Source organism: Phaseolus vulgaris, chromosome 7 (genome assembly GCF_051622355.1).
Source record: "Phaseolus vulgaris cultivar YP4 chromosome 7, ASM5162235v1, whole genome shotgun sequence".
Lineage (NCBI taxonomy): Eukaryota > Viridiplantae > Streptophyta > Magnoliopsida > Fabales > Fabaceae > Phaseolus > Phaseolus vulgaris.
The window spans coordinates 56039823-56053502 of record NC_143504.1 but is presented as its reverse complement, the minus strand read 5'-3'; the positions used below and the strand labels follow the sequence as shown (position 1 = coordinate 56053502).

Below are 13680 nucleotides of genomic sequence, written 5' to 3'. Positions count from 1 at the left end.
TATATTAAATAATGATAGAATTAGAAAATGTTTTTGTAAAAAAAAACAATTATAATGGAAAATCCCCATTAAATATAGGTATAGATAATTTTTTATTTATTTTATTTTTGGTTCTTAAAATAACTTGAAAATACTATTTCATTTATTCTTTTTGGGAAAAATAATGTAAATTTTTTTAGGGAAAAAGATTAAAATAAAATAAAATTATCAGAGATCAATTGATAACAACATCTACTAATCTACCATTGATCTAATCTAACACATATTTAACTTTACTAAACTTGTTAGACTATTTTTTTTTTTTACGTTTTCTTGATAAAATAAATATTAGAAAGAGTGGAGCGGGAAGAGAAATTCGAATTTCTCTGCTCTGTTCTCTCTCTCTCTTCTTCTTCTCTTCTTCTACAGCTTTTTCAAATCCCTTTCACTCTTGAACATTTCTCTTCTTCTTCTTCTTCTTCGGATTCAGCAATGGGCGTTGAGAACTACCACGTGATTGAACTGGTAGGCGAAGGTTCATTCGGGAAGGTATACAAGGGAAGGCGCAAGCACACGGGGCAGGTACGCTACGCTTCTGAGTAGGGTTTCTTCAGAGTCTCGATCTTTTACGATTATTATCTTACTTCCGATTTTCTATCATTAGACCGTTGCGATGAAATTCATAATGAAGCACGGGAAAACTGAGAAGGACATTCACAATTTAAGGCAGGAAATCGAGGTGATTCATTCATTTCTTCCTTTATTGTTTTTACGCTATTTGAATCTCATTGTTATGGATTTCTAGTTGTTAGGAATTTTGAGAAGCGTTGGTCACGGATTTCGTGTAGCTTGCTGTTTTGTGGCTTGAATTTCTATTTTTGTCCCCACTTTAGTGTCTAATGTATGAGTTTGGAACAAACATGTTGCCTTAGAGGTATGATCATCAGGAATATCTTGTTAAGAAGCTTGTTGTTAATTTTTACTATTTTTCAATTTTAAGTATAATATCTGCAGTAATTATTATTATTATCCGCGGACAAAAAGACCCATCTGTGTCTGCTTTTTTATTAAGTTATCAAAGATAGTTACTATGGCACTTACTGTAATAGTTACTACCATTCCCTTATCATAACAAGGTAAAATGGTATGAAATTGTGGATAGCAAAAGCCTTTACGAAAAGTAGTATCACTTATCGATTAGTATAAATTAATAATTTTATTATCATTATTATTTTTGGTCTGGTATCGAGAATGTCAAATCTGTACCCTGGAAAATTGTGATTTATTTCTTTTGTAACCCATGTTCTACATGCCTGTTGTCATGTTATAGTTAAGTCATGAGGTAACGTTAGTAGAAACTATCATTACAGTTTTTTAAATGATTTGTTGATGTACTGCCCATTTGCTTAATCGATGAATATACCTGACTTTACCTTGTAGAGTATAAGGATTTTCTTGTAATTGTTCTTGCTACTTATTGATATGATTATTGATTGCTTTAAATGTTTCTGCCGACTGCCGACTGCTGACTGCTGACTGGTGACATTTGATATTAATAAACTTTGCAGATCTTAAGAAAGTTGAAGCATGGAAATATTATTCAAATGCTTGATTCCTTTGAAAGCCCGCAAGAATTTTGTGTCGTTACAGAATTTGCACAAGTAATCATCCGTATTTTCAGTTTCCAGACTGATACTTCAGTATCTGAAAGTTAACACTTACGCATTAATTGTTGATCTAAGCGTACTCAGCTAGCTGAGAGTGAAAAGATTGTGGGACAGAACTTTGAATATAAATGTTGCCATGCTGATTATTTTATTTTGCAGGGTGAGCTATTTGAGATTCTTGAGGATGATAAGTGCCTTCCGGAAGAGCAAGTTCAAGCAATTGCAAAGCAATTGGTATTTCCTCTTATTCAGTGATCTCTACTGTCTTTTGTATGAATGTGTGTGCTATATATATATATTATCATCTTAGCAGAATTTCATTTTTAGTTTGGATTATGCAGGTAAAAGCTTTGCATTATTTGCATTCCAATCGGATCATCCATCGCGATATGAAGCCCCAAAATATTCTGATTGGTGCTGGATCTGTTGTCAAGGTTGGTTTAACTGCTACTTTGTTCACATGGTGAAACATAAACTTAAATTTTTGTCTTATAGCTAGCTGTAGCAGAATTTTGCCACTAATTCACTATCTATTGTTATGGTATGCATTATAACCGAGTTAAAGCTTTGTTTCATTCAATAGTCCGGCACACCTTTTGAATAGCACATTTCCCTCCTAGGCGGCACTTTGTGCATGTTTGGTTCAGCTTTTTCATGGAAATATTTGTTTTCTGTTTTCAAAATTTGTCCTTGGAAGCTGTAAAGAAACATGAGAAGCTAGTTCAACTTTCCTGCAAATGAGTACATTCAACAATGGTCTAATATTTGTTTTTTTTTTCTTTTTTGGTGAATATCTTGTAGCTTTGTGATTTTGGGTTTGCACGTGCAATGTCCACAAATACAGTTGTTTTGCGTTCTATAAAAGGTTTGGCTGATCAGAATCGATTTTGTTACTTTTAAATCTTAACTGCAATTTATACTTTTGAGGATTGTTCTATAGTCTGTAAATATTCAGACATCGTGTGTTTTACAGGCACCCCGTTGTACATGGCTCCAGAGCTAGTCCGTGAGCAACCATACAACCACACTGTAGATTTATGGTCTCTTGGTGTCATACTGTATGTTGGATCTCTCTATTTTTCTTGGTCTAGTATTGTACTTTTTATTGTGATTGTGGTTGATTGCTCATTTAAATCTGGCCTAATGCCTGATGTCTATATAATGGATCCCTTTACAAGATTTACATTAGCCCTTTGTATTTTTCTGAATATATTCATGGATGGAGAATACATTTGCCATATGGATGAATTCTGAGTGCCAATTGAGGTTTTTTACTTAGTTATATGAGGGTCCCCACATGAGGCTATGGGTGAAAGGATATTTAGGGTTAAGGAAGAGAGGATTGATATAATACTGCTTTTTGGTTTTTACTGAGTAAACCGTGAGAGATGGCTGCGATGAAGTTGTCCTAGGTGTTGTTTTCTTAGCAACTCGTGGTTTCTCGTTTGGAATCCTTTCTATTTGTCACATACTTATGCCATTTTTTGTACAGAACTTCTTGTTTCGTTCTAGCAGAAGATACTTTCCCCAGCTTCTTGCTTGTAGTATTCAACCATTCTTTCACCTTACCCTTGTATAGTGTGAATATTCCAGATCCGTTGCACTTTCCAAGAGTGATCTGAATGATGACGCTGTGTTACTAGTTGTTATGGTAGTGTGTTTTGTTGAACAGCGCTTCCTGACCCTCATTTTGCTTTACTAGTCACGAGTCACCTAGTTTTCCTGTTTCCAACAGGTACGAGTTATTTGTTGGCCAACCACCATTTTACACAAATTCTGTATATGCTCTCATCAGACACATTGTGAAGGTACATTTCCCAAATGTATTACTTTTGTTATTTAATCTCTTACGCATATTTACTAGTACTGAAGGGTGGGTCTGATCACTAGTTCAATAATCCAGGATCCTGTTAAATATCCTGATCGCATGAGTCCAAATTTCAAAAGCTTTTTAAAGGGTTTGCTTAACAAGGTAGCTCACTTGTGAATATATCCCCTTTTTTATTCCACATTGCTATATTTTACTTTGATCTAAAATGATATTTAAAATGCTTTGCTTTCTGAATTTTTTTCAAGCAGGCACCGGAAAGTCGACTAACTTGGCCGGCTCTTCTTGAGCACCCATTTGTTAAAGAAGCCTCTGACGAACTTGAGGCCAGGGTTAGTGTTAGATTGTTCCACAATGTGCAACATGCTCATTGGATGTGTAATTTGGTTGATTTCTAAATTAATTTAATAAAACATGTACTGAAACTTCAGGAATTGCGAGAGATAAATGGTTCACGCATGCGCAATGGTGCAGAACGGATGGTTGAAGGGAAAACCATTCAGACTCCAACAGGTTTAGCTACTTATAATACTGCAAAATGATAGTACCTAATACTGATAAAGTATCAGCTAAATATGCCTAAATTTTGTATTTTCTTTCCCTTCAGTATAATAGTTTTTACGTCACAGGCAAAAACAATCACATGGTAGGTGCGGAAAGGCATATTGCTTCACCGCTTCAGAGTGAAGCTCAGTTAAATGGTCCTAACTTAGACAGAACTAATTCTTCAGTGCTTGATGAGTCCCCGGTATTTTCAGATCAAAATATAGGAGACACAGGTAATTCTCTTGGCTTTATTCATTGCTCATTATATGCGAATAATATTTTTGGTTGGGGGAAACACAATCTTGTTTTTGCACTTCCAACTGTATTTCTATTGTTATATTTTGTCACATTCGTTCCAAATGCATTCTGTTATGAAAGAAAGGGTTATTATACTTTTGTTATTTTAACTAACAGGTAAGGAAATTGTAATTATAATTGATTCTTCATTCAACTGTGAAATTTCTATTTTAATGTGTGAATGATGTCTTTAACGTTTCCTCTTTAAATTAAATAATTTTATCTAATATTTAAATTTAAATTGGTATGGTGGGCTTTTGGTTATTGTAATTATGTTATATTTCTGATTTGTTTGGTGTGCTCATGAGAACAGAGGTAACTGTATGCTCCGTCGAAAGGAATTGATTGAATGTCACATACACTGAAAAATTTAGGAACCAAAATGTCGTATGGTTCTGGTCTAATATATGATGTGAAGCTTATAAGTGAGCCTCCGGGCTAATGAAAAGGAGATTTCCTCGATGTTTTGTGTTCTTTTGTTTTTCGGATTTGGTGTATACTCACATATGTCCTTCGCATTCACCAATTCTAAACTAAGTATTTTCTATATTAATTATATTCTAAGACTCTCCTCAAGCCAAAACTAACATTGCAAAATAACATTAATGCAAAATGTTAAAATTGTGATTATGATCACTCTCCAGTCCAATCACTTCCTTCATAGCTGTATCCTTTCATACAAATGAATTTGTAGAAACTGTAAAAGCTTATGCTGTTGAAACATCACGCAGTATTTTTTAAAAATTTTGTCCTAACAGAAAGGCTGAAAAGCTTATATTATACTTGAAATTTTCCACATTTTATGCAGACATTTATGAGGAATGGATTTCTTCTGGAGACTTTAAGCCTTTTATTCACCAATTTTTTTTATAAGGAAGGAATGTGTATGCATAACTATCGTATGCATCCAGTTAGGGACTTTAGTACTGTGAACTTGTATTATAATTTTTGTTCTGTTGACTTTCTGAAATTAATTTTCAAATGTCTCCATTGACGTAAATACTTCTGGGTAGGCTGCCAAAGATTGGACAGACTTGAAAATAACTCTCGCACAGTCAAAAGTGCAAAAATAATTGGTCAAGATAATGAAGCGTTGGCACATATTTTGCTACCACTGAAGAAGTGGTCAAAAGGATCTCAAAATATTTGCAGGTATATATGAACTTCTTACTTAAGACTTCTATTTTTGCATATTGAATCCTCGTCAACATTAAACGTTGAGTTGGTTTTAATATGTGGAGTTTACTCATAACTTTTCTTTTAAGATTTTGTTCATTATAATTTTAAGTAGGGAATTTTTTTTTGACTTGGAATATAGGAATACTATCGATTTGTTATCCTTCTAAAACATGGTTTTATTGTATTTCTGCTCAATGTATAATGTTTTGCGCATAGTTTTAAATTCAATCACAAATTTGCAGCATGCTTTCTATCCCTCTAGTTAAGTAAATCATGTGATGTCAGTTTTACTTCCTTGATTGCCTGCTTTTGTACGTCAGGCTGTCAGAGCGTCTCTAGCAATCATTGTATAAGCCTTTTAATGTTCGTATTTTTTTAAAAAAAACTACGATAGTTTTTTAATCTTGAAATAGCCTTAGTTTATGTGTTTGGACGTTGACTGGGCTAAAAGCCATAGTTAACGGCAAGACCAGCCAGATGATGTCAGCAGCATGTTGTTTATATGTCTTCCTAAAATCTCTCGTGTCTTACCTTCGGTATTTTCTGCTGGTATCCTCATAAATGATTTGTTGAAAGGTTTTATGTAATTTACTTTTTCTATTTTGATAATTATCTTCTCAGTTGTAGTTTGCTGCGAAGGATATAAAGTGCTAATACTAGTATTATTTGATTTGCAGAGTACTGCTGCATCACATAAACCTTTTTAAGTTTGCGTTGTTTCTGACTAAATCATTGTCTTATTTTTGAAATGGTAAATGCCAACTCAAGAGTCTTGTGTTTTATGGCTTTTCTCTTCCTGTAATTTAAAAAAAAAACTGGTTACCTTTAGTGTGCTGTTGTTCTATTCTTTCTTTATCTTCTTCATAGAAATAAAATAAATCAATTTGATTTACTAGTGGGTTTTTACTTAGTGTTTTAAATGTTAAAACAATAGCAATTCTATAACCTTTAAATTAAAAGTTAATGCTTTTTTAGGCCCTCTACACAATTTTTATAATTAATTGTCTTTGAAGTCTAATTGCATGTGAGCAATGTACAGTGATCAAGATGTTCCTCAATCAAATCAGTCATTGAGGATTCTCTCAAACCTCGTTGCAGCTGGTGCCTTCAATTCTAGTGGACGAATAGATGAACTAATAAAAGAGCTCCTTGTGTTTACTGGATCTGTTATAGCCATTAAGTCTTCTGAAGTTATTGACATGATGGCAAAGGTACATCACAATGACATCTATTATAGTATTTTTTCCTCCATGACTAGTAAAACTTGCTTGGATTTTAGTTTGATGTATGTTAGAATATTTCAGTCCGTTTCAATATCTTAGAAGTTTAATAGTGATGTAATTTAGGAAGCAATCTTAGTAATTGTTGAAAAGCGATCTTGGGAGTTGTTTATAATTTCTTATGTTTCTTGAGTTGTTTCCGTAATAAATTTATTTAGAGCTAGCAGTCTTATTTATTGTATTAGTGAGCTCGGGCGTATACTAGAAGAACAACAATGTAATCTGATCTGATTAATAAGTTATTGTAATTATAAATTGGTGGTATTGCTTTGTACTTTCTCTACCTCATTATCCATGAAACTATTACTCCCTTATACTCCTTCAGTCTTTCCTTCCTTTAGCCCCAATATTTATCATGGCATGAGAGTGGTTTTGTCCGTCTGGCAGGGTTTGTCCTTTTAGCTATGTTGAGTTCCCATAATGTGAAAACTGTAAATTGCCTCTCAAATATCATCCTTGAGAACCAATTTTTTTAGGACTGCTTTTTCTTGAAGTACGTATAGGGAAAATTTGGGTAGCATATAGGGAAAAGACTAGTGGAAGCCCTAGTGTTGGTAAACTGCCTTAATTGCACTCATTCCCGGACTGCTTTGATTGTGTCCTATAAGAGTTGGTAGCCTCTTGGAAAGGGCTATCAGTGGAAGAACAACAAGAAAGGTTGAGTGAGGTTTTGGATAGTGCAACTTCTGAGACGTTGGTTCTCAGGGGGGTTAGGTTAGATTTAGATTTGATATCAACTAGAGATATGACCAACATATTCCTTGTAAGACTCGAGCCATCATTGCTTTACAAAATGATTTGAGGAGTTGAATTAGATCTTAGACTAAAATCTCTAAAACCTAGTAAGGAGAGTAAGATTAGATGCCCGCACGGTGCAAAGTTAGAGACAGAGGGAGAGCAAGGAAAACTATAGGCCAAACCATTAAAGAAAGATGTAGATTCAAATGGTTTGCCATTAGACATAATTTATGATAGGACATTATGGCATTGCTTGATTGATGTTCTGATTGCATCTGGTTAGGCTTTCGTACTACTTTTTTTAAAGGCATCAATCTCAGTACATGCATTAAATTAGGTGCTCTTTGATTAATGATGTATTAAACCGGGTTTGCCTATTATTATTTGTTTTTGACAATAACTGACAGTCCTTTTTCTCCCAAGAATAGCCAGTGAAACTTAAGATATTTTATTTGGTGCAGGGTTTCTCCATCACTAAGATTTTGCTAGATAATGGAGGAAGTTGCCCATCAAGCTCTTATCTAAGTCACTGGGTTGAATTTGTTGATATATATTCTCAGGTAACACTCTTTCTATCATGTAAATTCATATCTCGTAATGCTAATTTATATTTTCAATCAAAGTAGTGCCGTTTTCATCCATTTTTCCAACCAGCCTATATGCACTGAATACTAGTTTGTATAACTTAGATGAAAAATCTCTTGATAATTGTGTATTTCTTTCTTGTTTTTAGTACTTATTATTATATGTACTTTCAGGTTGTAGCATCAAATAATGATGCATCTGGAAGAGTTCTTTATGAATCCAGTGCCTGCATTACAGTCATGCTGTCTAGAGTTGCTCAAGTGGTTAAGTCATCTTCTCAAATTTCAGGCCAAGAGACACTGAATGAAACAGCTAGCAGAATTTTAGACCACGCAAAAACAATGGGTTTAGTGGACCATCTATGTCTGTGTTTAGCCACTTCAGGTTCAAGTCTTATTTCAGGTTCTTCCAACATGCTAAGGGCTGCTTCTGAAGCATGCAGAGCTATGTGGTCTTTGATTAATGCACTGGATATTCTTTTTATGAAAAAAAGTGCCATTTTGTTTCCCATTAATGCTTTGCGCAGTCATTCTTTGCATCGGATGGAAGTTGTGCAACATGAGCAAAATCTCTTGGACAAAGCAGATTCAACTAAAGTTGTTGATGCAATGACAAGAGCATTCCTTAGATCAAAAGCTGTTCAGGTTGCTGTTTACTATTGTTTTCACCAACGACTTGAGTCTGCAATGAGTTGTTGTCTTCAGGTAATTGTGGTTTACCCCTTGCCCCTTTTTTGGATATATGGCAACGAGTTTTATACCTGTGTTTTGGATACAGTAGATGAATTCAATATTGTTTTTGCTGTTTTCTTCATGATGTTGTAGTTGTAGCACCTAATTTCTATTTGGACAAAGGTTGTGGTTGTAATTATGGCAGAGTTTAAGGTGATTTAATTTGTTATATTCTGTTTTTCCAGCTTTTGTCTAGGTGCTGCCTACACAATGAACTTGTTCCAGCTCTTCTTTGTGGCCTTCCCAGTTCCCTTCCGGTGACTACTGTTGTTAGTGGGGGTGGTGATGGAACTATTGTTTCAGAAGTTTTCACTGTTTTATCATTATGCGGTTCCTCTGTTAACAAAGACGCTCAGAGTATGGAACCAAGTAATGTAAAGTGCAAATTAACAAATCCTTCTGCTCTAGTTCGTCATTCATGTCTTGTTCTCGCAATAATTGCTCAGTGTTTGAAGTCAACTGGAAGAAATTCAGCAATGTTTATGCTCACTACCGCACCAAAGAAGCAGCATGCTCGACTTACAGTGCTTTCGCATCATATTACTTCTGATGATAAAATAAAAACCTCTATCGAACCTCAAAGTGCATCAGCCATATTGGCTTTGGCATCCATTCTATCTCTCGAATCTGGGGCTTTAGTTGAGTCTCCAATATCTGAAATTGCAATGCCTTTAATTCCTCGAACCTCTACACTAAGTGATCATCTTAAATTTTCATCTGGCAATGAAAATGAATTGGACCCTTGCAACTTCAGTGGGAAACTCTCATATTGGCAAGGGGTAAGAGATGGGTATGTTGGCCTTTTAGATTCCAGACTCAAGTGGGGAGGACCATTAGCTGTTCAGCAGTTGTGTGCAAGTGGCACTCCTCTACTTCTTATGGGCTTATTAGGAAATGATGGTTTTAATGCTTCTCATGGAAATGATCATCTAAGTGATAGAGTTGGATTGTCTCCTATTGGTGTTGTATGGACAATTTCATTATTATGCCATTGTCTTTCTGGCGGTGCTTTGATATATCGTCAAATTTTGATTAAGAATGAACATATTAAGCTCATTTCCAACTTGATATGTGATGTTCATATCAAGTTGGTGAAATGCTGGATCGGACCTGGTGGAGGGAGAGCAGGAGTCAGAGATCTAATAAATGCTGTGATAGATATTTTAGCATTTCCTTTTGTTGCTCTGCAAAATGCACCTGGCTTGCCTTCCGCCACTGCTTCTGTCAACAGTGGATTTCTTCTTAATATGGGCTCCTCTGGTCAGAGAGTATGCATGGAAGATAAGGGTATAATTAAGGCAATTGAAGAAGACATGGGAAAATATATTAAGATACTTGCAGAGGTAAAATCTTTTTTTGATTCCTCATTTGGTAAGCTTCTAGCAAATATCATTGTAGCATGTTATAGTAATGAGAGGTCATTCCATGATTTGCTAGTAAGACGTCATTACAAGTAAATTCATTTTCCTTAACGAGCAGTGGTTAATGATGGATAAGTCATTTCTGATGTACTGTGGTTCAACAGTTATTGCTTCTGAGACAATTTTTTTGTTGGTTTTATTTAGCAACTGTTCTAATCGTGCCTAGTACTTATATTTTGTTTAAACTTGATTACTGGATGAATCGCTATATTGTTAACTTTAATGCTCATGTTGTTACCATTATTAAATGGTTTGAACTTTTCAGGTTGGTGTGCCTGGTATCATCCTTCGGTGTGTAGATTATATGGATTTGAATGATTTGGGCAGGCCTATTGCATTTCTAGCTAAGATGGTCTGCCACCGACCTTTGGCAATCCAACTCGTGAGTAAAGGTCTTTTGGATCCAAATAGGATGAGAAAGTTGTTTGACTGTTCGGGCCCAAAAGAGGTCACACTGGATGCTCTTATGATTATTTCCGATCTTGCTCGCATGGACAAGGTTAGTTTCATTCTCCGTCAAATGATTTTATGCGAATGCAAATACCAAAGTTAGTCAGTTCTTACCTTTATTCTTTCTATTCTGTTTACTAAGGGTGGTGAATACACATAAAAGAAAGAGTTAGATAGGTGGAGATAGTGCATGCCATGCACAGCCTCATTTTACATAAATGTATTTTTGTGTTAAAAAATAAAGAGAATCCTTATTTTGCTTATTTGGTACCACAGATGCATCCATTCTCAAGTTTTTAATCCTTTAAGGGTATATTTATTTTTTATGAATTTAATGAACTTTTATTCTTTATAGAGACTGTCTTGGGTGATTTGTTTACAGGTATTTGTTTCAGTGTCAAAATGTCATTTTGATTTCAGTTGGTTGTAGTTTTACTTTGAACGAATATATACTCGTGGTTTCTGATCATCCAGTTTTGTTTCTACTTTGGATCATTAATTTCTCTGTATTTTCATTTTGGATATTCCTTAATTATTGTTTTGGAAAATCATTACTATCTGTTTTACGGTGATCAGGGATTCTATGAGTACATTAAAGGTGCTACTATTTTGGAGTTCTTGAAAGATTTTCTTTCGCACGAGGATCCCAATATGCGTGCCAAAGCTTGCAGTGCTCTTGGAAACATGTGTCGTCATAGTGCCTATTTTTATAGTTCACTTGTAAGTATTCTAAATAATGGTATTTGTATTAAAGTAATTTATTAAGACAATGATATTTCGTTGTTGGATGCTATTTCCTGAATTTCTTTTCATTATTTCTCCTACTTCAGCCATTTTCTCCTCCTGTTTATTTTTTTGTTAGCTATTAAGCAATTATGCCTTTTCCAAGTGTTAGATATATACAATTTTGTTAAATAGATTTATACTATGGCCGTAATAATGTAACAGGAAATTTTTGGATGACACCACACATTACATTAAATTTTCTGACGCTCAAATAACGATATGAAAAAAAAAGTAATACTATGTTTTCTGCTGTTCTCATATTTTGGATTCTCTTATTTTCAATTGTGATTTCCAGGTTAGACATCAAATTGTTGGTATCCTTATCGAAAGATGTTCTGATCCAGACAAACGAACACGAAAGTTTGCTTGTTTTGCTGTAAGTTTGATCTCATTCCCACTGCCGAAACTAAAACTTGATCATAACCATGTTGTTCATATGTATTTCTTAATGCGTTTGATTTTATTAATTTATTTATTTTGGCTTTAGAATATTCTTGTGGTTCATGATTTGCTGAAGATATTAATGTAATTGCATGGACATAATAACATAAAATGCGATCAATTATTTTATTTAATGTTTCACTTGTCAAACATTTATCTGTTTAATTGTCAATCTACCAAGATGTATCTAGCACAAACTTATCCTTCCTGCTTTTAGAACTGATGCCATCGTGTTTATGTTTTCTTATACCGTACATATGCCACTTTTCTTCTATTTTCATCTCTTTTAATCTGCTGCACCATATCTGAACTCAGATTGGAAATGCGGCTTACCACAATGACTTGTTGTATGAGGAGCTGAGGAGATCGATTCCTCATTTAGCAAATTTGTTACAAATAGCCGAGGAAGATAAGACTAAGGCAAATGCAGCAGGTGCACTTAGTAATCTCGTTCGTAACTCTGACAAACTTTGTGAAGACATCGTGTCTAAAGGAGCGGTTCAGGTTAGTGCAAAGCTGCATTTTTTTAATACCGTGAAAGTTTTCTATTCATATCTATTTTCACAACTTATTATCTGATTTTTTAAATATATTTTTAAATCCTCAAATTAATATTTCTAAACTGGATCATATTTTTCCAAATTCGAGAGATTAAAATAAACTTTTCTTAGTTTGGAAAACTAAAATTGTAGTTATTCCACATTTTTATGGATTTAAAATATACCTAAATTTTAATAATGCTTTTGGATGGAGAATTTTTAGACAATATTGACTATGTTTCTTTCATAAAATAAAAATAAAATCCTGTTAGTCACGCGGATGCCACGCCTGAATAGATACAGTACAGTAGCTATGCTGCTAGTGATTGCTAGTTGATTAGAATAAGGAGCAGGTGCCTACGTGAAAATGTCTGATTAGGTTTTGTAGTCTGAAAACCAGTGAACTATCAATCTCTCTATTGCGGGAGGCTTGTTTTCAATCTATCCCACAATCAATTGTTTTAAATTTGTATGGTACTAGTGGATTGTATTTCAACTACTGGCTTTGATTATACCTAATTCTTTTGTTTTGCTTGGATGGTGTTTCTCCCTTGTAGTCTCTGCTGAAATTAATATCCGATTGTGCGGTATCGGCACTAAATCCAGGCAGAAATGATTCGGGAAACGAATCTCCACTTAAGATCGCTCTGTTTTCCCTGGCAAAGATGTGTGCACATCCACTCTGCAGACAGTTCATCCGTTCATCGCCATTGTTTCCTGTGATTGGAAGGCTTAAGCAGTCTCCAGAATCATCCATAGCCAAATATGCGTCCGTGATCATTGGTAAAGTTGCTGAACCTTGACATTTTAACTCTACTTCACAGTTGTGCCATTGGTGCCTGACTTCCACTGAAGAAGTCATTATTCTCTTTGTACAATGCTTCTTGAATTGTACGGACATTGTAACACTGCAAATAAGTGATTTTTTGACACTTATTTTAATATATGTAAAATATGTACATGTACATATATTGTAATGTTTATTCTAAGTGTTTGTTTTGTCTCTTAATGACTGTGACTTCTTACTCAATCCTCTTAAAATAAAGTCAGTCTGAATAAGTATTTTTATTAGTATTTATTGAAGAAAAAAATACAATAACTAATTCTTTTAGTATACAATTAAAATATATTACTAATTAACATTCTGAGCTCTGTTAAGGAGGATTTTTGAAAATTTGCGTATTTTAATCATAATATCAATGTAGTTGTAAAT

General features: G+C 34.3%; 1 protein-coding gene across 3 annotated transcripts; it reads left to right on the top strand.

Moving 5' to 3' along the window:
- Positions 1–306: 306 nt before the first annotated feature.
- Positions 307–13476, top strand: FU (kinase family with ARM repeat domain-containing protein). Of its 3 annotated transcripts, XM_068637785.2 has the most exons (22): positions 307–561; positions 644–718; positions 1548–1640; positions 1806–1880; positions 1988–2080; positions 2448–2511; positions 2620–2704; positions 3382–3454; positions 3550–3618; positions 3726–3806; positions 3906–3987; positions 4104–4253; positions 5331–5469; positions 6536–6707; positions 7976–8074; positions 8273–8803; positions 9016–10173; positions 10517–10750; positions 11278–11421; positions 11783–11863; positions 12244–12432; positions 13025–13476. In XM_068637785.2, exons 1-22 carry the CDS (start codon positions 472–474, stop codon positions 13268–13270), a joined length of 4023 nt encoding a protein of 1340 aa, XP_068493886.1. In that variant the 5' UTR covers positions 307–471; the 3' UTR covers positions 13271–13476. The 3 variants fall into 3 exon arrangements, with proteins under 3 accessions (XP_068493886.1, XP_090161308.1, XP_090161309.1); XM_090305182.1 differs by lacking the exons at positions 307–561; positions 644–718; positions 1548–1640; ... (2 more) ...; positions 2448–2511; positions 2620–2704 and adding exons at positions 2999–3058; positions 3139–3297; XM_090305183.1 differs by lacking the exons at positions 307–561; positions 644–718; positions 1548–1640; ... (9 more) ...; positions 5331–5469; positions 6536–6707 and adding an exon at positions 7064–7164.
- The last annotated feature ends 204 nt before the right edge of the window (positions 13477–13680 follow it).